The 25,925-nt window shown below is 43.5% G+C and overlaps 1 protein-coding gene across 1 annotated transcript in view; it reads left to right on the top strand.

Moving 5' to 3' along the window:
• LOC129339097 (keratin, type I cytoskeletal 10-like) overlaps positions 1–25,925 on the top strand; it is a 38,895-nt gene that overhangs the window by 6,132 nt on the left and 6,838 nt on the right. Inside the window, exons 3-10 of the mRNA XM_054993699.1 lie at positions 505–661; positions 3,293–3,454; positions 3,571–3,696; positions 4,790–5,010; positions 7,101–7,140; positions 21,723–22,328; positions 24,391–24,473; positions 24,756–24,912. Coding sequence (XP_054849674.1) covers positions 505–661; positions 3,293–3,454; positions 3,571–3,696; positions 4,790–5,010; positions 7,101–7,140; positions 21,723–22,328; positions 24,391–24,473; positions 24,756–24,912 — 1,552 coding nt within the window. The remainder of the gene's footprint in view (positions 1–504; positions 662–3,292; positions 3,455–3,570; positions 3,697–4,789; positions 5,011–7,100; positions 7,141–21,722; positions 22,329–24,390; positions 24,474–24,755; positions 24,913–25,925) is intronic.

Here is a 25,925-nt window from a genome sequence, read left to right as displayed (position 1 = left end):
TTAAGCCCCCATACCAATAATGGGATTGGCTGGATCTTCCCGGTTCCATCCACTCAGGATTTCACACTCCCCCCTCCCAGAATTGCAGCAAATTTAAACATATATGAGTCTCTAATGTGATATTAAAACTATATCACACTGAGAATCTCATCATTCCCATTAGAGAATTTCACTGAATTCTTGGGTGCACATTTCCAGTGCTGCCTGAATCATGGAAAGGAGTATTTTCTTCCAAGTGGCCAGTCCTTCATGTGGGTACTTCCTATTGGCTTAACAAACTAAATTACAAGATCAGTTTAGTGATTGTTACAGCACTATGTTCTGAACTAAGGATCAAAATTGGTGTATTTCTTTTATGAGAAAATCCCAGATAATGATGCCAGGGCATGGGGAAAAGGACGAATTTTGTTAGCATTTTGCTCTATGTTTTCTTAACAAAAAAGATTAAACCAGCATGTAGATTTTAGCAATTCCTTCCTGTACACTTGCTGTTTTTTATTAAAGGTTTGAGACAGAGCAAGCTCTGCGCATGAGTGTTGAGGGTGACATCAATGGATTGCGCAGAGTCCTGGATGAATTGACCTTGGCTAGGACTGATCTGGAGATGCAGATTGAAAATCTGAAAGAGGAACTTGCTTACCTCAAGAAGAACCATGAGGAGGTAAAGAAAGCAGACACTTAATGTTACGAAACATGGCAGCACCTGAAGTTGTCCAGTGATATTAAGAAAACAGGGACCACTCCTCATGTAGGACAGTTCTGCTGTAGTGTGATGTGAAGGTCATACAGTGACATAACAAAGATTAATGTCTCCCTCAGAAATTGCCTGCACCTTTGAAGTTGAGATTCAACTCATATGATTAGAATCATGATATAGTTTATTTATTAGTAAGACCTTACATTTCCTAAGAGGTTATTACAAGACTTCATAAATTGAAGTTAGTTTCAGGTGGGTAGCTGTGCTGGTCTGCAATAGGACAGGAAGATTTGAGTCCAGTGACATTTTAAAGACCAACAAGATTTCAGGGGATAAGTTGGTAAGAGTCACAGCTCCCTTCATCAGATCACCATAGATTGAAGTAATTGTCTTGAAACAAAGGTGGTTCAGAATGTGGGGAGGCTCATTTCACACCAGCAGGGCTGTATTATTCATAAGGCTGACTAGGCTGAAGCCTAGGGGCTCTGCAGGGACTAGGGGCCCATCATTTATTTATTTTTTGCTGAGGCACTGTTACCTGTGCCCTAGGACTCCAATAGTTAAAGACTAGAGATGGGCACTGAACAGAAAAACAAACAAACCGCTTGGTTCGAGGTTCGCTCATTTTGCTGAAACACAAACCATGAACTTCCGAAGCGCACCCTATTCCTGAACCGGTTCGAGTTTGGGGTTCTGCCACCGCCTGGCAGCACCCCCTGTGCCCACCTGCACGGCCCTACAGGCGACCGCACAGCTGGTGTGTGAGTCATGTAGGCGGCCGTCCCCTCCTTGCAAGCAGGTGTTGGGAGGCGGATGGCCACCTCCCAACTTGGGGTGGGGGGTCTGGCTGCTGCGCAGTGTCATCCCGTGGACGGATCAGAAGTGGGAGACGCTGCTGCCGGAGAGACTCCCCCCCCCCCCGGAACTGCTGCTCCCAGCCTCTGACGGGCCACGTACTCTGCCTCCCCCCGCCCACGTCCAGTCTTGCCTAACAAGGAACGCTTCATTGTGGTGCAGTAAAACAGAAGCCAAAACTGAGAGGAACTACAGGGGAAAATGGAGGACAAACTTGACAGTGAGGGAGTGAGGTGGGAAGAAGTGGCCTTGACACAGAAATTGGGTGCGTTGAGCCCCCAAACCACCTCCACCCAGTCACTTTCCCCAGCTGCACACAGGCTCAAAATAAAAAAAAACCGGAGTGGCCAGTGAGCGCTGATGGTGTGCGTGCACGCAAAGGCGAGCTTAAGAAGCGTGCAAGTGGGGAGCCTGCAGACAGGAAAGCTACCCATGCAGTTGTGTGTCAGCAGGCAGCCCCCCAAACCAACTCCACCCAGACACTGTCCCCAGCTGGAAAGGGGCTCAAAATAAAATGAAACCGTGCATGCGCTGATAGTGTGCACAGCAGAGACGTTTGAGCAACCCTGTGCAGATGTGAATCTGCACACCAGAGGCATGATCCCAGTGGCACTGGCTGGAGAGGCGCTCCAAATAAAAGTGAAGGGCACTGGAGGAATGTGCAGAAAAGAGGGCAGACTTCACAGCACCACACAAGTCCACACAGAGAGCAAACAGCCCTGTGCGGGTGTAAGTTAGCTTACCAGAGGCGCAAGCCCCCCAAAACACCACCCAGTCAGTGGTGCAGGCTATAGACACACTCCAAATAAAAGTAAAGGGCACTGGAGGAGTGTGGAGAAAAGAGGAAAACTGCACTACACTACACAAGTGCACACAAGTGCACACACACAGGGAGCCAGCCTACAGAAAAGTGATGCTCCTTGGAGGGGGGGACGACGACACACAAAACAGAAGACAGACCCTCCAAAAAGCAGAGGAAGAAAGAAAAGCAAATAAAAGAAGGGCTTCTTGGGGAAGGGGGGGGCACAAACCCCCAGAAACCAAACCAGAAGATTGGAACTCAAAAAGGCAGAGGGGGAGAAACAGAAAAAGCAAGAACCCAGTCCCACTCAAAGGCCTAGGACTAGGCTGGGTGTGTGTGTGTGTGTGTGTGTGTGTGTGTGTGTGAAAAGCTAGCATTGGAATGGGGTGGGGGAAGAAAGGGAAAAAAGCACCCTTTTCCAAAACCCTCCCCCAGTCCCCAGTAAGAAAAGGAAGAAAGAGAAAAGAAAAGAGGATTTTTAGTGCCTTCCCAAGAAGCAAGAAGTGGCCACAGATCCTCTCCTGGCAAAACAGCCAGCCAGGCAGCCAGCAAGCTCTCTGCAACCCACTCAGGAGAAAAATGAAACCAGGTCACCAGCCAAGATTAGAACAACACAGGAGCACTCTGGTTGGGAGAAAAAGGTGCCTAACATGGTTTTGGAGGAAGAGATTGGTGTTACCATGGCTGCTGGAGGGGGCCCAAAATACCTGAAAGCCTAGGGGTCCGGCCATGGGTTAATACGGCCCTGCCCACCGGCACACAAGCCTTTTGGTAAATACCAAGTGGAAACCAGTGTTCATTCAATGTGTGTAAACCCACCTATTAGGTTAGCTGTTCTGAGGAACCAGACATCCTTTCAAATACTAAAGATTTTTTTAAGGACTTGTTGCTATGCAAATGTATCCTGAATGAATGTCTGTGCCTTTTCTTTTTTGTAGGAGATGGCCGCACTGGCAGGGCAACTTGGAGGCCAAGTGAGTGTGGAAGTTGACTCTGCTCCGGGCATTGATCTCACCAAAATCCTGGCTGATATGAGAGACCAGTATGAACTGATGGCTGAGAAGAACAGGAGAGAAGCTGAGGCTTGGTTCACCAGCAAGGTGAGAGGAAAAACCAGCGATTGAAAGAATGGAGGAGTGCGGTGGGGTGGGTTTTTGTAAAAGGATTCGGGGTGGCTAGTAGCAAATGGCTTATAAATATCTTTCCCCGAAAACAGACTGAAGAACTGCATCAAGAAGTTGCCGTCAATACCGAACAGCTTCAGTCCAGCAAGACTGAGATCACTGACTTGAGACGCACCCTCCAAGGCTTGGAGATAGAGCTCCAGTCTCAGCTTAGCATGGTATGTTGAATGGCAACAGTTATTTGCACATTTGAGGGCTCTGAAGCACTGGTACCGAAATAGATAAATCCTTCAACAAAATACTTCACCTTTTGCGGGGAAGGGGAAATGTTAGAGTAACTAACTTGCATCCAGGCTAGTCTTATTTATTTATTTATTTATCCTTTACGGGCACATTTCTTCACAAAAACCAGCCTCCTTGTGGTTACAAGTGCTTTACAAAAATACAATAAATTTACACAGAAAACAGAGGACATGAAAATCTCAGTATATATATATATCAGAAAGTAATTCAGAACAATTTAGAACTCAATGTACTTTACCAAACCAGTAATCAAAATCAACAACACACAGTTTAACTCAAAGCAATTCTGAACAAAACTATCTTATATTTCCTGCAGGAGGGAAGACACAGGCTGTCCCAAAGTTCCCATGCAACTACAGAGAAAGCCCTAGAGTGGTCCACCACCATCCTTACTTCTCTATGGGACAGGCATACACAGAAACATATATTAACAGTGAAATCTAAGCAGAGTTACTCCAGTTTAAGCCCATAATCTGATAAAGAAACATTTAAAAACATCAAAATGTAGTTATACTGTTTCCTTATTGATTCTGCTCAGATACAGTTTTTTTCTGAATGTATGTGCTCATATCTGGGCAAATTGATTATCTCAGATCCAAATGATATAATTAATGTAGTTTTGTAGCCCTCCCTATCTTGACAGCTCAGAACAAGTAACAATACATAAAAATATACATGAAAACACCCAGTTAAAATATAGCAGTAAAACCTAGTAAATATTAGAGGACAACAGCAGATGAATCTTGGACATTTAATGCCAGTTCATGGATGTCTTATAATGCTTCTGAAAGGCACTCCAACTAGGCTTTGGTAGTTTTCCAAGAAACAAGTGTCCCAGAGGTATAGCATCAAGTTCAGATAAGTGGTGTGAATGTTCCAGTGTTATTTCTAATTTCTGTCCCCCTGACCAGTTTTCCACCACGCTTTTGGAACTTTCTGAAAATGCTCATTGTTCTTTGGCCACAACCCTGGCGCCCCCTTTCTCACCCCTGCTACGTCTCTTCCCAGAAAAATGCATTGGAAAACACCTTGGCAGACACAGAATGCCGCTATAGTGCCCAGCTGGCCCAGATCCAAGGCCTGATCAGCAACATCGAAGCGCAACTGGTTGAGCTCCGATCAGACATGGAGCGTCAAAACAGTGACTATAAGATCCTAATGGACATCAAGAGCCGGCTGGAGCAGGAGATCGAGACTTACCGCCAGCTTTTGGATGGACAAGAACTCCAGTAAGATATCTTGACATTCTCTAATGGCCTGATATTTAGAGACAATGTGCCAGCTTCTGGGTACTGAACAATAGGGCATGAATACTGATTGACTATTTCCTTATGACACTTTAGTAGTTTGGTGTGGTGGTTAAGAGCGCGGGACTCTAATCTGGAGAACCGGGTTTGATTCCCCACTCCTCCACTTGAAGCCAGCTGGGTGACCTTGGATCAGTCACAGCTTCTAGGAGCTCTCTTAGCCCCACCCACCTCACAGTGTTTGTTGCTGTGGGGATAATAATAACATACTTTGTAAACCACTCTGAGTGGGTGTTAAGTCATCCTGAAGGGCAGTATATAAATTAAATGTTATGTTATGTGTTATGTTACAGTAGCCATTGGCAGGAGATAAAATGACTGACAGTGCAATCCTATGCAGAGTTACTCAAGTTTAAGCACATTAATTTCAATGGCTCTGCCCGCTGTCAGAGGGACGAGGGGAATCCCCTTGTCCCTCTGACAGTGGGCAGAACGGACCCCCTTGGCTCTGCCCGCTTTCAGAGGGATGAGGGGGGAGTCCCCTCATCTTTCTGACAGCAGGCAGAACAAAGCCCTGTGGCGGCAGCTCTGCCTGCTGTCAGAGGGTTTGAGGGGAGGGGAGTCCCCTCGTCCCTCTGACAGCGGGCAGAACAAAGCCCAGTGGTGGCGGCTCTGCCCACTGTTAGAGGGCTGAGGGGAATCCCCTCATCCCTCTAACAGCAGGCAGAACGAACCGACGCGGAAGTGGCTCTGCCCGCTGTCAGAGGGATGAGGGGAGGGGAGTCCCCTCATCCCTCTGACAGCAGGCAGAACAAAAACCCGTGATGGCGGCTCTGCCCGCTGTCAGAGGGACGAAGGGAATCCCCTCATCCCTCTGACAGTGGGCAGAACAAAGCCCTGTGGTGGCGGCTCTGCCCACTGTCAGAGGGATGAGGGGAGGGAAGTTCCCTCGTCCCTCTGACAGTGAGCAGAACGAAACCCCATGGCGGCAGCTCTGCCCACTGTCTCCCCACTCTGACGAGGGCCACGAACACTGAACACCAAACATGTTCTTTAAGGGGACATGTTCGCTTCTGTTCATTGTTTGTCATTCGTGGATGGCAACGAACAACGAACAGGGTGTTCAGATTTTTTCCCCCGTTCATGCCCATGTCTAGTCATGACTCTTTGGACTTTTTTCCAGCTTATCACCAGCATTCTTATTTGCTGTGTTCTAGATCAGAATAATCAAGTTTTTATAAAATGGGTCTACACTGAGAAATTTGCCGTGCCATTCTAATCAGTTAGACACTTCTAAGCCCATGAATAAGAAGGGGTGTAACTCTTTTTAGGATGGCACTGTAAACCATGCAGGATGGAAGCCGATAGTTATGGCAGAATTACCAACATCTTTGCTTTTTAATTTAAAGAAAATTCTTAGCACTCAGACTGTTTATGAAAGGGAGGACAAACTCAGTGAAATACCTATTTGGAATTACTGTATTTATTCAAAAGAAGATGACCTTGAATGTAAGACAACCCCCTTAAAAACAATATATGCACAAAAATGATTATTGGACATAACTTTAACTTGTTTGCAAATATAAGACAACCAACTCTTTTTTTTGATGGCATACTTGAGAAAAACCTGGTCTTGTATTTGAGTACATACTGTATTCATTCCATACGACTTGGTAATGTACAGACTATTAGGTAAGAGTTTTAAGGGACGTTACAGTGAGTAAAGTATCTTAAAACCTCTCCCATATTGCTCTAAGACATAGATGGGAGCCAGTGGTATGACTTAGTGAACCAACACTCCTGTTGCTTTGGTAGGGATTTAATCCAGCATCTCTCACATTCAACCTATTACTGCTCTATCCATTATCCCACCATTATTTGTGGAGTTCAAAACTGGGTACTGGATTTCCAGAAGTTTCTTCCCTTTTCTGAAATCAAAGCAAAGCACTGCTTTGGAAAGCCAATTAGGCAAGACATTCTCCTTTGGAAAACAGCCCCACCCCATTTTTAATCACCCAAAGCTTTTTTGCTGTGACAGCAAGAGTAAATTTTCCCTCTTTTGTTTCCCACAGCTTTTCCGGAACCCATGGTAAGGCTTCTTTCATTCACAGGGTAAAAGGAGGGGGGATTTGATATAGCTGTTACAAAATATGCTACAGAATTTGTATGCTAAGATCACTGGTATGGTACTCCTTATTCATTCATGCTGTTCTCTTGTGCTATAATCTAGATTCGGGGCGGGGGGGGGGGCGTGAGTTTAGCTACTACAAAGCCAAGCTCTCAAGAGGATAAAGCCTCTAGCAAGGTCACTTCAGAATTATTTCAATTTCATTCTGCCTGCACCTCCATTGCCCTGAATCTATAGTACCTTATTTTTTTTAGTTCATCATCTCTCATTGTTTCCTCCAGACTTCTTCTCACTTAGATTTAGTGCCTAATGCATACCATAAGCACCATCAAAAATTCTTTGTGCAGAACTTCTATGCTCTACGCCAAACTAAGCACTGTAACATTATTTATTATTGTTGCTGTTTATTTATAGTCTTCCTTTCTTATTGAGATCCAAGGCTGATTACATACTGCAAGTGAATAATTAGAACAGTCATAGAGCAAAAATACAATATGATCAAAAGATAGAACATTCAATGAAAGCAGATAAAATAGGATGTGGTAGCTGTAAATTTGAAAACTAGCATAAAGCCGAGCACATAGATGAATCCTTTCTGACTTAAGGCACAAGTAATTAACGTAACATCTTCAGCAACATTGAACTATCCAGTAGGAGTACATCTGCATCAGCAGACAGTACCCAATAGCCTAGATGATAGTCCTTGTCCGTTACCAAAGAATATCTTTGAGTTCTTTCTTATGACACAGCCCTGTAATCTGAGTACAAAGCCCTCTTGAATAATTCAGTCTTGCACAGTTTGGGGAAAGCCAGGAGACTGGGAGTTTTCTGAGGTCCTCTGGCAGGCCGTTCCACAAGGTGATTAGTAGCAGTTGCAAGAAGGTTATACTGAATTAGTAAACTAAGACCCAGGTAGTTAGAGAGATTCAAACTGAAAAAAAATAAACAGAACCTGTTTGTGGCACCCTAAAGACTAATGGACATAAGATTTTATGGACTAGAGCCAGTTCTATGAGTACTACACAATCATTTTATGCAGGAAGTTTGGGGGGTGGGGGGTGGGAAGGAGGCTCAAGGGGCCATGAAATGAAGTATTTGCTCAATGTAATTATGTAAAATTCAAATTTAATGGGGGGAAATACAGAGTTTCTGTTAAGACTGGGATTCAGATGTGTAACTTGAACTCATGACTTTTCCTCCTCCCTTCTTTGTTGTGCTACAGACAAAACAGCTGATGGCAAGAAATAGTGAAGAGCTTCTATTTCTTCAAGCAGGAAGATACAAGGCAGCTAGGGAGACAGGAGTGGGGTAGCTGCTGTTACTAACACATGGAAATTAGCCTTCCAAAACCATTTGCCTTAAAAGCTCTTGAACGCAGTTGGGCATCCTGCTGTTCCCATGCATTATTATCCTATGTTTTCATGACTCCCCGGGTTCTATGCCAGTCTTCTTTAGGAAAGCGAGAATAATTTCAGTTAACTGATAAAAGATTTTGTATAAGAAAAAAGTGAGATATAAAATATATATTTTAACTAAATAACTGGTGCCTCCTGAATGAAAAACATTTGGTTGCATTTCTATAATAACGCAACAGTAGTTTGGGATGGCTTTTTTTGCCCTTCATTTATTTTTTAACATTTCACAAGAGTGCATGAGCAAAATAGAAATACTAATAATTAAAACTGTTTTTCAAAACCAAGCTCTTGTATACAAAAAATGTGGTTTAAAAATTTTAAAAAACCTCTCTGCAAGTGTGCAATCAGCACCTCTGCACAATGAAACAACCCTGGAAGATCCCTGGATTCTGACTATGAATTCTGCAACCCTCACTCGTGAGTGGCTGTGAGTCAATTGATGGTTAGATTATTTGACTTCGCCTTTCCTGCTTCTCTCTTTATGCATGTTCTTTGAGTTGCTGAATAAAAATCCTTCCTGCAAATATAAACCTGCAGATATTCCTGCTTATTATTGTACATAACTGTAACAGAAACAACTGTCTGCTAATTATGATCCATCCTTTGGGATGGCCACTCCCATAGTATTTTGCATCTATCTGGTGACTAGATTGAATTCTCCCACCTAGAGCCACCACTGGTGTTTGCTAGATCTCACACAGATGAAATCATACAAATTTTGAAATCAAGATTAAGGCTGCAATTCTAAACATACTTACTCATGAATCAGTCTAGCTCAATGACACTTACTTCTGAGTAAGCTCAATGGCACTTATTTAATCCTGCTTAGCATTGAATGTCATGTCATTTGGGCCTTGGTTACCACTTGGCAAATAGCCACCTGTATTCATCGATGGAAATAGAGAATGCTTGGAGGTAACTCTATAGCAATTGCAAACGATGCAGGAGTGCATCTTACACTTCCCAACCATGACTATACAAGGGTGCCAACAAGAGACCTCACAGAGCCCAACTAGCTGCCACAGTCCAATGATGCCATTGCATCTTGCCTCAGATGACCACTGGACATCTCTGCACATGCCCTGCATCACTCTCACCCACCCTGCACAGACCAAGCTCTCCTTCTTGCCTCCGGGGGCATAGACTTTCCAATTTCTAGGCGGGGGGGGGGGGCTGAGTCTGGGCCAGAGGTTTAGCTATGTCAGGTCCTTAAAAGAACCAGGGCCCAGTGACATCATAGGGAGGAGCCAATGACATCACAAGGAGGGGCTTCCATTGCCACCATCTATGGAGGCAGGGCCGTGGGGGGTTTAGGGAGGGGCTCCCCACAAATGTAGGGGGATCTGGGTACCCATTGGGACCCCCTATCAATGCCCCTGGGCTGGGCCAAACCTAAGAGAAGGTGGGAGTTGGCCAATGGTTATAGTGCTGCTATTTCATCTCCTGCTGTGTCCTGTTTTTGAAATTCACTTTTAGAATAGTCACTTTAAGATCTATAAATACACCATGTGTATAGGACAAACGAATGGTCACAAATTTGACACTAAGAAAGGCAACACAGAAAAGCCTGTAGGGAACATTTTAAAAGTTTTCCTGGTCATTCATTTACAGGAATCTTGATTCTGCCTTATTTATAAGGGTGACTTAGTACAGAAATTTACTAAATTATGGCATTGCAGATGCCTTCATTTGGTAAATGCATGGTTGAAGTCTGAACCAGGGCAGAATACAAAACAGTCGCTGTGCACTCAATTTCTGAGCAATGGACAGAGTTCAGAGTAGCAGCAATCTCCTTCTCATTTCAAACTCATATCCTATAAGTGAATACAAGCACATTTTAAGGCAATTCAGAACAGTGCTAGTCATGACCCCCCAAAAACCTCACAGTTATACTACCTAGGATTTTATATATTTTGCTTTCTTAGCACACTGCTTAAAAACTCCACCTTAAAAACACAGACATTCAGAACACATTATTAACAAAACCACATAATTAAGTGCACATTCCTTGCTAATGTTCTCTCCGGGCTGCACAGAGGGCAAAAGGAAATTTTTAAAAGGCCTATGATCTGCATCCCCCTCCCAATCTTCTTCATGCAGATGGGCTTTCTCATTGCTTTAGAGAGGCAGCATTCAGGCTGCCATTTTAAGAATTGCCCTTTTCTGCAATAGATACCACCTCTCCATTTAAAAATGGAATGGAAACTGAAAGAGGAGTTTAGGAGTAGCTGAAGCAGCCCCTCACATACTACTATGAAAAAACTAACTGTTCTCCCTCACCCAGCAAAAAAAAAGCAGCAGTAAACAAACAAACAGGCAAAAAAACAAAGCTATTTCAACAAAGAAACATAAGGCCTGCCCTTTTCCAGTGTCCAATTCCAAAATACAATGTAATGATAACGTAACTGAAAAGTAAACTGAAATAGAGACTCACTTTTTCCCTATTAAAAGAAACAGAAACTAGTCCTTAACAGAGTAGCATAGATTGCAGAGAAAAGATGATGATGGGTGCTTGAAGCATGGTGGCTGGTGTGAATGTGAAAGAAAAAGAGAAGACAACAAACTTACACTTGCCTTATTTTTAGAAAAGAAGTAAGAGTTCTTTATTATACTTCGATAGGAAAATGGAGAGATAGATTCCTATCTACCAATCTATTCCTGAAGAGGAAGTCCTGAGATTAGTAATCTATACATGAAACGATAGTTCAGGGCAGTAAAGGAGTAAACAGTAAACAGGTTCTCTGACCTGTCTATCTTTCTAACTGTCTGGTTTCTCCCCTTCTGAAATACTGTCCCAGGAAAGGGACAGTGTTAGAAGTGGTCTTCTAATATTCCCCAAATGTAAATTGGAGCCAAGCAATTATGTTACAATTATATCCAACAGATATATGATTTAGACATGACTTTGATTATGGAGTGTTCATGTCATGATCAGTATGTGACAGTCTCAAAACATGAGGAAAAACGGAATGCATACAAGATCAGGACGTTCTCTTTCAATAGGGCTTCAGGAAGAACAAACATGTGTGCTGCGCATCATATTTTCCAAGGCGATGTCTCTCGCACTCAAATGAGATCCTAGTGAAGTGTCAAACTCTGTTCCTGCTGCTGCAACCTACTACAACCAGCAGCAGAATCTTGCATTGCGATGAGAAGTATCAACTTCCCATGACTTCACCGTATGTGGAAGCTACTTAGGAACTTTGCTGGGAAGCAAAAACTAACTCGCAGAGAGAGAATATTGGCTTCTTGGCCTTAAGTACTGCATCTTTTCTCTTTACTGAGAAAAGCATTTTGTAAATGCCATGCTATATACCTCATGGTATAATATGGTGCTCCACAAAAGCACTAGTACATTGACATCCTTTAAGACTTAGAAGGAATTCTAAGCTGTTCAGAGGTTAGCAAACAAAGCCAGTTGCCAACTCATAAAGACCATTTTGTAGGGTCAGGGCTCAATGCCAGCCAGTGAGTCTTCAGGAAAAGCAGGTGAGTGATTGAGTCATCCAATAAACAGATGACATTGCTACACCACAACCCCTTTTTCTTGGAAATTTTGCAGGTGTAAGCTGGGTGCATGTCAAACAATCAGGGTTCCCTCCCACCACCATGGATTCAAGGCTACATAAGTCATAATTTAACATTGCAAGGACCATATGTTTTGGCGCTCTTGGGCAACTTTCTCTCTCTGTTTCTCTCTGTTTCTCTCTGTTTCTCTCTGTCTCTCTCTCTCTCTTACACACATGCGCACACCACCCACAACTGGAGTTCAGTGTGTGAATCTCCTTGGCTCCTCTAGTGGGACTAAGCCTCTGGTCCTTCCTTTTCACTATTTGTAGCATGCTACAGCATGAATAAACATGGGCTGTACATTTTCTACTACATCGTAACCTACTCCATTAGACAAATTAGAAGATTCTATACCAGGACTACAGATTTTGAAGCCCAACTGCCGCAGCATTTATTATGGAATCCGGGCTAAAACAGCTAGTGATCTACACAGTGGCTGCTGCTTGAATGTTGATCTGGCCAAAATGATCTTTTTAGTTTGCTTTTGGTACTTGTCTGCTTTTAGTTTTAGTGCTTCTTCAGAATTAGATAATGAGCAATCATCATTGTTGTCTAGATAAGACAGTATGTGCAAATGGGCACTGGCCATTGTTCTTCTTTTTGCCTCCGGGAAAGGAAGCTTATCATCACTACTCAAAAATGTGACAGTAAGCAATACCTGGATATTCTTGAGTTGGTAATGATTCATGGGGTAAAGACAAACCCAATCTTGCATTCTATCCAACCCTGACATCCATACACCGGCTAAATTTTCATGAATATTTTTTCCAACATGGATTTTTCTCTCCAATAGATTTATTTATTTAGAACATTTTTTGCTGCCTCCCCAGGAACCTGCCCGAAGCAGCTTACAAAATAAAAATGAGAAAAACAGAACATTAAAAGATATTAATTAAAACCCAGCCTTTAAAAAGCCCCAGCCCAGCATAAAAACATAGATCATAACAACAGACCACAACCAGCTTAAAATAATTTCCAAGATAAAATAGGGTTAACAATCAACCTCTAAAAACATGGGTAAACAGAAACATTTTGTCCTGGTGTCTAAAAGAAAGCTATGAAGGTGCCAGGCAGTGAATATCGAGAGGAAGGGAATTCCACAAGTATGGTGCCACTGGTTGCCACCCACCTTACTGCTGAAGGCAGGGCTTGAATGGTTAACGGGCAGACTGGACAATATGGGAGGAGGTAGTCCTTCGAGTACTCTGCCCCCATCTAGGGCCTTAAAGGTAAGAATCAGCCCTTTGAATTGTGCCCAGAAACAAATGGACACCCCATGCATTTACATGTGGTATGTTCAACTGATCTTCCAAATGACTCCATATGTGGCCAGATTTCATACTGACATTTCCTGGCTGGAACCGCTCTCTTGGGATATACACAATTAGTTTGCAGTCTGGACACATATTAAACCAAGACGAGCTCAGCACAATCAAATCTTCTTTCCAAGTCAGCCTGCGGTAACTCCTGCAAGTTTTTAAAAAATGGTCTTGAGTTTACAAATCACCACACAATGCTTCAAGCCGCATTTGAACGTTGTGGGTCATAGTCTGGTTTCTAGAGGTATTCACAAACGCAATAAATAAAATTATGTGACAGAAACGGTAACAAGTTTCAGGTCATTGGTTAGGAAATTACTACAAAAGGTGCAATTATTAAACATGACTAAACAATAGCCTGGATAAAATCATGAAAGCACTTGGTTTTTAGTGCAGAATTCCACCTAGGAGGTGCATGAGGCAAGGAGTGTAAGTCAAGATGAGAATGATGTTTGAATGAGCTGCCCGGACACGGCTGAAGGAGTGCCAGGATCAGAGAAGGTGGGAGTGTAGCAGATCAGGAATGTAGAAACAGAGAACAATAAGCTTTCCTTTAAACAGGAGGCCTTTATGTTGGGTTATTCAGATGGGGAGTGGAGAGATGGGAGGGGAGACGCACGCACGCACACACAGAGTATCAAATTCAAAGGACTTTTCTGTATCTCTTATTAAAGGCTGATTTGATTTCTGACAAAACAGTTATCAACTTGCAAGTCTTTATCCTTCCCTAAAGCTGAGTGCTTATTCAAACACTCCTTTCAGGGATTAAAATAAAATGTAAACAATGAGCCTACGAAAAGCCTGTCTGCAGGAGTCATTTCCGAAGGAGTGCAGAATCCTGGGTTGTATTTCTGTTGCAGCTCAAATAACTGGATCTAAGAGGTTGCTCGGAAGGTTTTGGGTGGTTTTGGGGTGAAAAAAGTAACCCAATCAAAAGAATGCAGGTTTGTATTTTTTTTTTAAAAAAGCACCCCAAATTTGGCAACTTTTTATCCATTTACTAAACACACATTTATTCCACCCACCCACCACTGCAACTTATTTTCTGTTCAGTATTTTGTCATGTACTAGAAGGGTAGGAAGACCGTAAAAAATGAAGAGGGAGCAAGAAAGCTTAGGGGCATTAAGAGCTTTGTTAAGTGAAGCACACCTGTGCAATTGCACATCCCCAAGAAGAACAGAAGTCTGGCAGACAAAGAATCTCTCAACAGAAGACATCTTATACAGGGACACTCAAGTGACTTGCTTTCTGTGTGGTCTTATATTCAGGTGTACTCTGTCTCCCTAGCAGTGCATGAGTCTCTCTGCATGAGACATCTTACACAAGAATGCTCAAGTGTAGGGAGATACAATGTTAGCAGGGAAGCATAGTTTTAAAAGACAGAGCCAAAGGCTCTATCAATTTCACCTCCTTGTAAGAGGGTAGTTTAAAGAGACAGAGCCTGCAGAGATCTCTCCTCAGAGGGTTTGCTAAAATTGACAGAGCCTTTGGGGAGCTGAAGAGGAAATTAACAAATCCTCTGAGGAGTGATCTTTGCCAGCTCTTTGGCTCTGTCTTTTTAAACTATGAATCCTGGCTAACATTGTGTCTCCCTACACTTGAGCATTCTTGTGTAAGATATCTTGCGTAGAGAGACTTCATGTGTATCCACAAGGGGAGAACAAGTGTAAAATCTTTCACTTGATCTTGTGTAATATGTGTTGTGTAGAGAAACACAAACTCTCCTGGAAAACTGTCAAATTGAGTTGTACAAGGAAGTGATAATCTATAGTTTCAAACTCTTATAGAGAATTTGGTGACAGGTGACCTGGTTAAGGCCTGTGCCATGGGCACAGCATTACCTACTAAAGGCAGGGTTGCCAACCTCCAGGTAGGGCTTGGTGATCCCTGGGACTTATAACTGATCCCCCTACAACAAAGATCAGTTCCTCTGCAGAAAATGGCTGCTTCGGAGGGGGGAGTCTATGTTATTATACCCCGCTCAGGTCCTCCTGCCATACACTCCCCAGGATCCACCCCCAAATCTCTAGAAATTTCCCAACCCAGAGCTGGCAATCCTAGCTGAAGGTCATTTTAAAATGAGTGGGCACCTGTTTCAGCTCAGAACTGTGGCATAGGGGTAGGCAGAGGCTCCTGCCCTCCTTGTGCAATTTTCCCAAGCCAGAATGGTCCTTGCAAGAGTTATTTGCACATCTTTGGTGGGGTACATGCTTGGAATACTCCAAGAGCAGCTTCAAAGGTATGCAAATAGGTTCCTGCCAGGGCTCAGGAAAATGGTGAGGGGAAGAAGGGAGCCCTTTCTCCCCAATGCCACAATTCTGAGCTGAATTGAGCTCCTTTCTTTTTTTCTTTTCTTTTTCTTTTTACAAAAATTACTTTCTCTGCAGTTACTGTGTGGCTGCAAGGAAAGTGAGCCCACCCAACTCACTGATAAATCTGTATAACTTGGCCCTAAGACATTGACCGTCTATGGGGTTTTGTGTCTCCTATAGGCTGATCCTGTGGAATTGCTTCTTGCTCCATGTCTTTCTGTGTTTGTAGCAGCAGTAATCAAAGAAAGTCTGTGGGGTGGATCCTACTCTTATCCTACTACTGAGCAGAGCTAGAAGCTTTCCTCCAGTGGAAGAAGAGCCACCAATATTACAAATCAGGTGGGAATTCTTGTGGGGTGGGGGACAACCTCTCTCTCAAAGGGCTCTGAGAGAGGTTGGAAAGGCTGAGTCAGCCATGAAGTAGTCTGGGGTGAGGTGGGGTTTGCCTTTCCTTAATTAAGTGTCATGCCCAGGGCTGAACTTTGGCACTGAGAAGAGATGCCAAGGCTGAGCCACGGCTCAGATCAAGTCCAGCTGAGCCTCTCCTCTCCAGACTTTGTGAAATACCACTTATAAATCTGACAGTTTAGATAATTTGTCTGAACAAAGGCAGGGCAACTCAAGATGCTCTGAATAAAATCCTGAATGAGAGTAGAAAGAGTACAGACCAGTTTAGTTGGTGCTGTTCATATGATGCCCGTTAACAAAACCATGAGAGTCAGGCCAGTTTGCAAACAGCCTTTATGGAAGCATGCCAGATCACATCCATTTGTCAAATGAATTGCAAAGCAGAAAGAATGAATATGAGACACATCTTGGCCTTCCTTGGCTTAAATGAGGATATAATGGTAGAGAGTAAAAGATTAAATGGAGCATAACTGTGAAGACTGTAGGAAAAGAACTGTGACAGCAGGATAGTGTAGCTGCATAAACGTCACCAACGTTTTCTAGCATCGTTATTACTACCTTCCACAAATGCCTCTTAGGCACTCAAGAGGAAACAAGGCAAACTTTCAGGTGTGCCCAGAAGGCAGGTTTGGATCAAAGCTTTGGAGCCTCCCAGTAGCCTATCACCATTTTTCCTTTGGAGCTGCACTTGGAGTACTCCAAACATCTTTCTTTGCCTCTCACCTGAGAGGCACAATCTGGGAGGCAAAACTGAAAGTGCTTAATGGTCTACTACCCATGGACTTCTTTAGCCCTGTTGAGCCCTCTGCAGGCCAAGAACTGACTGGACCACACCCAGGTACACACATCCAAGAGTCTACTAAGTGCTAAGATGACCTGATGCAGAGGAGGCCAGGGGAATAGTACAGGTCTGGCTCTGGAAGGCAGCTCCAGCCCATTTCCATTTATTGCTGCCCTGTAATCCCACACAGTTTTAGACTGGGGAGGTGAAATTGACACCTTCAGGGAGCTGAAGATGAAATTAACAAACCTTCTGAGGAGTGATCTCTGGCTCTGTCTTTTTATACTAGGCTTCCTGGCTAATATTGCGTCTCCCTACACTTGACGAACAGACACCAAAGTGTCTCATGTAGAGAGACTTTTAGTTTCTATGTTTATTAGCAGTCTTTAATTGTGTATTTAAGTTTTATTTTAATCATTTTATTATTATTTTATATGTATTGTAAGCAGCCTTGCCTTCCTGCAAGATAGAGAAGTGGCTAATAAATGTTTTAAATAAATAAATAAAAGAGTGTGGACAGACTGGTCTGAGCTCTGCACAGTGGGCAGAGACACAGGATTTTGCTGGGCTGGGAAGGTGGTGTTCCTGGCCAAAAAGCTGCAACTACCTGTTGGGCCAGGCCTGGGGGCTCCAGCTATTACAGGTGTGAACCTGCCAGAAGATAATTTGTCAGAGCTAGGAGTTACCAAGGCTGGGTGAAGGATCTCAGTAAGGGAAGCAGGCCTAAGAACCTCGGTGAAAGCAGGTGGAGCAATAAAGGATAAACCAGCCAGATTGCAGGGTTAACTGTTAACTTTGAGAACTGGTGATTGGAACTGAGCTCAGCAATAAAAAGGGCAACCTCAGCTTCTCTTGAGCATTGACTCACCTCTGGCAATGTGGATACACCATGGTACATCCCTAGGGGGATGAATGCCTGACTGATTTGAGCTATTACACTGGGGTTGCAAATGCCAGATAATATATCATGATGGTGTTGCAACATGGGCCTCCTGTAAGCTGCCCCTGTAGGCTTTTTTGTGCACCTTGATAGCAACCAATATTCATAGGTTTAGTATCTTGCAGCGCCTTCCCCAGCAGAGCTACACTCACCGAAATCCATTGAAGTCAATGGTCTTAGAAGTTTGTAACTCTGCATGGGATGCTTCTGGTATCCCCCTGCAATGAGTTAATTCATCTGCATTGGCTTCATCCCTGGCTGACTTCAAGCTGTGTGAAGCAGTTAACCCGATCTTCCTTTTTTAAAGGGCAGGATGTGCAGTAATTTGAGCCTAGGATTAATCATGTTCACATAAAGTGGGTCTGATGGAAAGGTTTTTTAAAAAAAAAATAGTTAGCAAAGGTTTGTCTTAACTTGCTTGTTAAAATACCAACTCCTTAGTGATATATAGATTTGGCAAGATTCTAAAAGCTATCCATCATTTCCCTGGCATGCCTGCTGATACTCCATGGCTGAAAGCCAAGCTCTATTGGAGACATGTTTCCAGACCGGAGATACAAAATTTGTTTCAGGAGTCAGGACCTTAGGAGACGCTTTTCCTCACTGCTCAAAAGCTGGTGCCAGTGGACATTCTTAAAGCAAGGGCCAATAGAAGACACTGACTATAAGTTTTGACTATTAGGGCACAAAAGTTTCACCTTTGCTTTCTGCTGGGTGGAACTCCAACTTTAAAGGTACCAGCTAAGCTACTGTAAGATACTTTGCTCTGTCAGGGTGTGCAGCCCTTGACTAATATGAAAACTCCCAAATGTTCATCACTCATTCTATCACATGCAAATAGGGTTGGAAGCTCTGGGTAAGAAAATTCCTGGAGATTTGGGGAGTGGAGCCTGGGGACGGAGCTAAGTGGGGTATAGACTCCACCTTCCAAAGCAGCCACGTTCTCCAGGGAAAATGATCTCTTTCACCTGGATATCAGTTGTAATTCTAGGAGATATCCAGCCACCATCTGGAGGTTGGCAACCTTATTTGCAAATGATGACCTTTAGGGGGTGTTGCTTAGAAAGGCACATTCCCTTTGCACCGGGAAAAGCCTTTGAACTTGTCAAAGCAGACAGACGTTACAGTAAGTTTCCGAGACTCATCTGCAAAAGCAGGTGATGGGGCTCAAATGTGCCTGGAAGCTCAATTCTCAGAATGTCTAACACGTGGCACTCATTGCAGTAATTTAGTCGTGCCAGAAAAAACACACTGCACATGCACTTTTTATTATATGCTCAGAGGCATTCTCTCAACCCACTTCTATTCAGCAGTAAATCTAATTCCCCATTGCACAGAGTTGTAGCTTTTTACTCACTTATATGTTCGAAAGCACTAAAACGTAAATACAGCCTGCTGGATCAGACCAGCGATCCATCTAGCCCAGCAGACTGTTTCACACCATAGCCAACCAGCTGCCCTGAGGGCCGAACAACAAGGTATAGAGGCCAAACTCTCCACTGACGCTGCCTCCTACGGCTGCTATGCAGAGGTTGGCTGCCTCTGTATATGGAGGTTCACTTTAGTCACCATGGCTAGTAGCCACTGAAGGGCCATGGATCTAGCTAATCCCCTTCTAAAGCTACCCATGCTTGTGCCCATCACTGTGTCCGCTGGCAGTGAATCCTGCAGTTTAATTTTGCATTCTTTCTCTCTAGAATATGAAACTGCAATCTTTCCTGTTCATTAAGGCTCTCCCATTTCAGTTATCTCAAGGGAGGATGAAGCTCTGGATAGAAGGGACTCTCATACTGAATTTTATCCTGTTGTTGAGATGATTGTGGAGGGCTTCTTACACATGAGTTCCTCTGAATGCTTCACTGTTGGCTTAATTCAATGACTATGTTTATTGTTTGCTCTGGCTTGCAGACATGGCAACGTCACCCACACAGTACAAAGCTACCTCTCCAGTGAGCATGCAGTGATATGATATGCAAAAAGAGTTCCATAAACAGTCATGTTAGAGTCCCCCTCCAAAATCTGCACACCGGAGGCATAATAAGCTGGAACAACCCAGCCACTATTTTCTTTGTACAAGATCCCTCAAGTTAACTTTTCCTTCCTTTGGCTGGTTTCTATTTGTTCTTCTCTACACTGTTACACAGCGAGCCTCCTAGGTTCTTAGAGTGGGTGGAAAGAATACATTCGCGTGGCGGGGAAAGAGAGCCAGACTCTTCAGGCAGGATTAACCCTTCTCATGGGATTAAGGTTGGTTCCAGCCAGTCTTGCTCTCTCCCTCTGTCCCAAGCTGAACTTGAAGGGTAGAGAGCTGGAGCCAAGCAACTGGCTGCAATGGGAAAGAGGCCGGAAAGAGAAAATATGAGAATAATATACCTTCCTCTCAATTCATAGGTCCTCCAGCATGAAAATGTTTGCAAAATCATCTGCAGAAAAAATGTTTGCCACTTGGTTGAGGATGGAGGTGGCAAAGTCTAAGATGGGAAACGCCATAAGACTCAGAGTCTCTCTACATAAGACATCTGACATGTGAAGAACACGTGTCAGGAAATACAATGTTAGCTGGGAAAGATAGTTTAAAAAAGCAGAGTCAACAGCAGGGCAAAGGCTTTGCTATACACTGGAGCTGTGTGAAGGGGTTGAGAAATGCCAGAACAGAAACTTCAGCCCATTATAATTTCTCCAGGTCCAAGCCTGGCTCTGGAAGGCAGCTCCAGCCCATTTCCATTCCTTGCTGCCCTCTGGTTGCGATCCCACACAGGTTTAGATCGGAGAGGTGAAATTAACCGTGCCTTCAGTCGTCTGAGGAGTAATCTCTTCTCCGCCAGCTTTGTCTTTTAAAACTATGCTTCTGGCTAACACTGCATCTCACTACATTTGACAAACACATGTCGAGGTGTCTTGTGTAGAGACTCTCAGATATATCATTAAATAATACTGTTTCATTCTGTGCTGTTTCTTTTTTTAAAAAAACCCTGCTGCTTGTCATAAATATTCAAATATTTTGAACATGCCATTTCCCATTTTTATTTGATGTTTCTGTATGCCTTGGACAAAATTTGAATTGTATGTGAAGCCCTGAAAATGAAAGAAATATTGGACTCACGGCATAATTTACTGGGAACTTCTCTGGCACAAACTCAAGGAAAATGAAAGATGTTTGCATGGCAAAAGATACTTTCTTGCACAGTCTCTGGCTGTAACAATGGAGCTTGCACACCAGATGCTCCTGGAGAGCTCTGCTCTACATTTTTGGATAAAGGTGTGGTGGTCATCATTTTAAAAATCTTAACAGTGTGTAAAAATGACCATGTCAACAAACTGTGGCATGCTTGCCAAAAGTGATGGTGGTGAGGGAGAATATGGAAAGGGGTTTTGGAGGTGGAGGGGGGGAGAAACTTGTTCACTGTGCTGGTCTATGTAAAAGCTGGGCAGGGGGAGAGTTTTGCAATTAATGCAGAAATGAGACAATGTCAAATTCATTTGTGTGCCCCCACTCCTTTGCTTGAATGCTAAAAAAGAAGGAATATACAAACCCTGTATCAACAATCTAGGTTCAGGAGGGGACCCAACAAATTCATCCTGATCGAAGCCTTTTGTTTAGCTGAACTGTAACATTAATTCCCTCAGCCTGTCTAGAGAGGAGCAGCTACATTTCCAGGCAAGAACATCATTTCACTCGGCCTCACCCAGAAGGGTGGAGACTCCTTTTGGCAGACTGTGTTTTGGTAGTGGAAAAGAACACGCCCTGTGATGAGTATAAATTGAACCATGCTATGGTGCAAAGATTCGCTTTTTCCTTCTCGACCAAGCCGAGTAACAGTTTGTGCCTAAACCTTCCTTGCTTCCAACCATGGCTACAAGCTATTACCAGAGTTCATCTGCTTCCTACGGTGGTGGTTTGGGTGGCGGGAGCCGTATGTCCTCTGCCCGAATGGGAACACCTAGCCTTGGGGGAGCTGGTGGCCGAATATCTGTCTCTTCTGCTAGGTTTGCATCCTCCGGGGCAGGAGGTGGTTATGGAGGTGGTGTAGGAAGCGGCTTTGGTGGTTCCTATGGCAATGCACTTGTTTCTGGTGGAGGTGGTGGCTATGGTAGTTGTTTTGGTGGGGGATTTGGTGGTGGTTATGGTGGCTATGGTGGTTTTGGCAGTGGTGGTGGTTTTGGCAGTGGTGGTGGTTTTGGCAGTGGTTTTGACTTTGTGGCTGGCGGCGGTGGAGATGGAGGCCTTCTTTCTGGAAACGAGAAGGTCACCATGCAGAATCTCAATGACCGCTTGGCTAACTACCTGGATAAGGTGCGGGCTCTGGAAGAAGCCAACACTGAATTGGAGATCAAGATCCGAGACTGGCATCAGAAGCAGGCTCCCACCAGCCCAGCCAAGGACTACAGCCATTACCACAAGCTTATCAATGAGCTTCGTGACAAGGTAGGAATATTCAGCAGGAGCTGGGCTGAGGATGGTAGATTGCTTCTGAAATCCACATCTTAAGGCTTGCCAATGATTTTGTTAAAATGTTAAATTTAATGATTAACTGCTAAATGTTTCCAGCCACACCATGGAAGCATTAAAAGAAAAAACAACCTGGGGCACAGGGGAAGGAAAATAAGTATAACCAATTAATTATTTTTAAAAGGAGGAGGGAAAGGAGGTATCACACCAAACTATCAAAAAGTAATAAGAATGGCTAAAAATATGGTTCACCATAGGGTAATATAATTAAACTGCTTACAGCATAAAAAGGCAAACATTGTAGATTTTAATTCAGTCATGGCAGCAGCTATTCAGTGCCTATATTTTTTAGTAACCTGGAGATAAGTAATAGAGCATCCTTCATCTTCCTGCCAAGCCTTCACATGCTTAATGTGCGCACATAAAACTGCTGGTTAAAAGGACAGGATCAGGTATAATTTTTTAAAATACTGACAAACCTATTTTGATGTACTTATAGCTGTTGTATGAGATTTACTTACTGTCCTATCCCAGGGACTCAGACCCTCATTTTGGTCAATCTCCCAGACCTGAACATCTGTCTTGGATCCCAGATATGTGTAGGCTGGATTGTGGTTACTTGATGACGAAGGAATCATACTCTGCAAATGTTCAACAAGGCAACTAACTCCATTGCAATGCATCAGAAATTAGTTGTAGAGGTTAGAGCTGATCTGCCCATGCTCGCCCATCACTCGTGCATGGCTAGATGACTAATTGTGCAGTTATGCGCAGTTATGTATATGAATTGCCAACACTGAGAAGCAATATGCAAAGTGAAATGAAAAGTGTAACGCTGGATCCACAGTGGTCCAGTGCCACATTCAATTAATCCACGAGATCTTGCAATCATCAAATAACAAATGTGTGTATATAAACCCTGCATTCTGGCATGTGTCTTCATTCATAGTAAACTCCTTAGGGATAAAATAAATGAATATATAATGTTTTCATTACTTATTTCTTCTATTTGCTCACTGCAAGTAATAAACAAATGGAACAACTGGTTACAATAGTCTACTTTACTTAGACCACTGCTGCTTGCTTACAGCTTATCTGCTGAAACTTGCTCCATGCTGGGAATCATTCCCCAAAGACATTTATGCAGGATTCATATGAGGAGAAATTAGTTAACGAAATTTCATTTTTGATCTTGAGTAAATTCTAGCTTTAAGTAAATCAGGCTGTTATGATGTTTCTTACTGCATCATCAAGTTTTTTCCCATAGAATCACAGAGCTAGACGAGGCAGCCAGAGCTCCCCCCGCCCCGCCCCACAACAGGATGTCCTTATCTCAAAAACACCTTCAAGAGTTGCTTGCCATCTTTTTCTTAGTGAGCTAGGAATGAAAGTTTTCTAGCAATATTTTCAGGTATAATTACCTGAATATGCTTCAGTGTGGTGTAGTGGCTAGAGTGACAGACTAGAATCTGGGTAGGTAAAGGTAAAGGTAGTCCCCTGTGCAAGCGCCGAGTCATTACTGACCCATAGGGGGACGTCGCATCACGATGTAATTGGATGCTCGTTTTACCAATCTCAGAAGGATGGAAGGCTGAGGCAACCTTGAGGCGGCTACCTGAACCCAGCTTCCGCTGGGATCGAACTCAGGTTGTGAGCAGAGCTTGGACTGCAGTACTGCAGCTTACCACTCTGCACCACGGGTATTACCTGAATATGCTTCAGTTTGGTGTAGTGGCTAGAGTGACAGACTAGAATCTGGGTAACGCAGGTTCAATTTCCTGCTATGCCGTGGAAGTTTGCTGGGTGACTTTGGGCCAGTCACAGAAACTCTCAGCCTAACCTCCCTCATAGAATTTGTTATGAAGAGAAAAATGGAGATGAAGAGAAGCCTATTAAATCAATCATTCAATCAAGGATGTAAGCTGCTTTGGATTCCCACTGGGGAATATTTACCCCATATATTTCTATTATATATTTGTACACAACAATATTTTGCCAACAGTAATTAACATTTTTGTCTTCTCACCCCCATGGATAGATTCATCAAACCACAACTGACAATTCAAGGGTTGTCCTGGAGATTGACAATGCCAGGCTGGCTGCTGATGATTTCAGACTGAAGTAAGTTTCTCTCCTTGCTTCCCCACCCCACCCCATTCCTCAAGGCCTCTGTCTGAGACAAAGGGAGAAAATAAAAGATAAAGGAAAAACTAAAGGGGCGGGAAAGCAGAAACAAGTTAAAATGATCTGGCGGCGGTGGTTGTTTAATTATTATGACAAAGGAAGAAGAATAGTTGACAGGAGGAAAGAAAGTCTCCCATTATGCAATATGGCAGAATGTTGTGCACAGAGCATTTTTCACACTTCCAAATTTCTGATTCCTCCCCACTTCAAAACCGGCAGATATGAGAATGAGCTGCACCTCCGCCAGAGCGTTGAGGCAGACATCAATGGTCTCCGCAGAGTTCTGGATGAGCTGACTCTGTCCAAATCTGACCTGGAGATGCAGATCGAAGGGCTGAAGGAGGATCTGGCCTACCTCACCAAGAACCATGAGGAGGTGAGAGACAGAGGACAAGCCACACCCATATCAGGAATTTGGCTTTGGGTTAACAAACACAAGAAGTCCAGCAAACGACTGCTCTGTAGTTCTGTAAGAGACATGACTGAGACAAAATAAATAGACCCTATAGAAGTATATAATTTGAGGTCCACCACTTCCAGTTGCTAGTCATCAAATGGTGAGCAAAAATTTGGTGAACCGCAGGGGAACCTCCAGTATACTTCATCACTATAGAAACAATATTTTTTAAAAGCTCCTGGCAACACAGGAAGGTAGAGAATATCTCCATCAAAATGGTGGCAGTCCGAATCTTGAGGTGAAATGCCTTATCTTATATACTAATAGCCAAGTGGCCCTGGTCTGTGGGTCCTTAAATCAGGAGATTGTAGCTATGCGTGGAAAAGACAGATCTGCTTGCACATCTGAAAAACGCCCCAGATTTGCAAAAAAATCTAAAATCTAAAACAAAACAAAACAAAAAACATGGGGTAAAAAAAAACCAAAATGAAAAAGGAACGCCTGTAGCTTTAACCAGATGCCCTCAGTGGTTGTTACTAGGCAACCATAACAGTTTAGCCAATATTCCAGGCTTGGTTTTTATCAATAAAAGGCAGGGGGAGGGGTCAGGTCACTTTCTTTTCCAGGGCTCTTTTGGCCTTTGAGGGAGGACTCATTGGGGCTATGCCCAGAAGCAACCAGTGGGTGACTTGATACCACATCACCTGCATGGTTCACCCAAGTCTGGTGGCTTCCTACCATTCACCAATAGCCCCTCTCTCAACCAAACCAGGGTAGTGTAGTAATTATACTTTCAGAGTGTGGTCCAGGAGACCCAGATTCAAATCACCACTCTGTGCAGAAGCTTACTGGGTGACTTTGATTTAGTCACACAGACTCAGCCTAACCTACCTTTTAGGGTTGTTGTGAAGATAATATGAAGGCAAGGAGAATGATGTAAGCTCCTTTGGGTTGTCAATATGGAAAGGGCAGTATATAACTGAAGTAAATTA

The sequence above is a fragment of the Eublepharis macularius genome, chromosome 12 (assembly GCF_028583425.1).
Source record: "Eublepharis macularius isolate TG4126 chromosome 12, MPM_Emac_v1.0, whole genome shotgun sequence".
NCBI classification, from domain to species: domain Eukaryota; kingdom Metazoa; phylum Chordata; class Lepidosauria; order Squamata; family Eublepharidae; genus Eublepharis; species Eublepharis macularius.
This window is presented reverse-complemented; position numbering and strand designations above follow the sequence as displayed.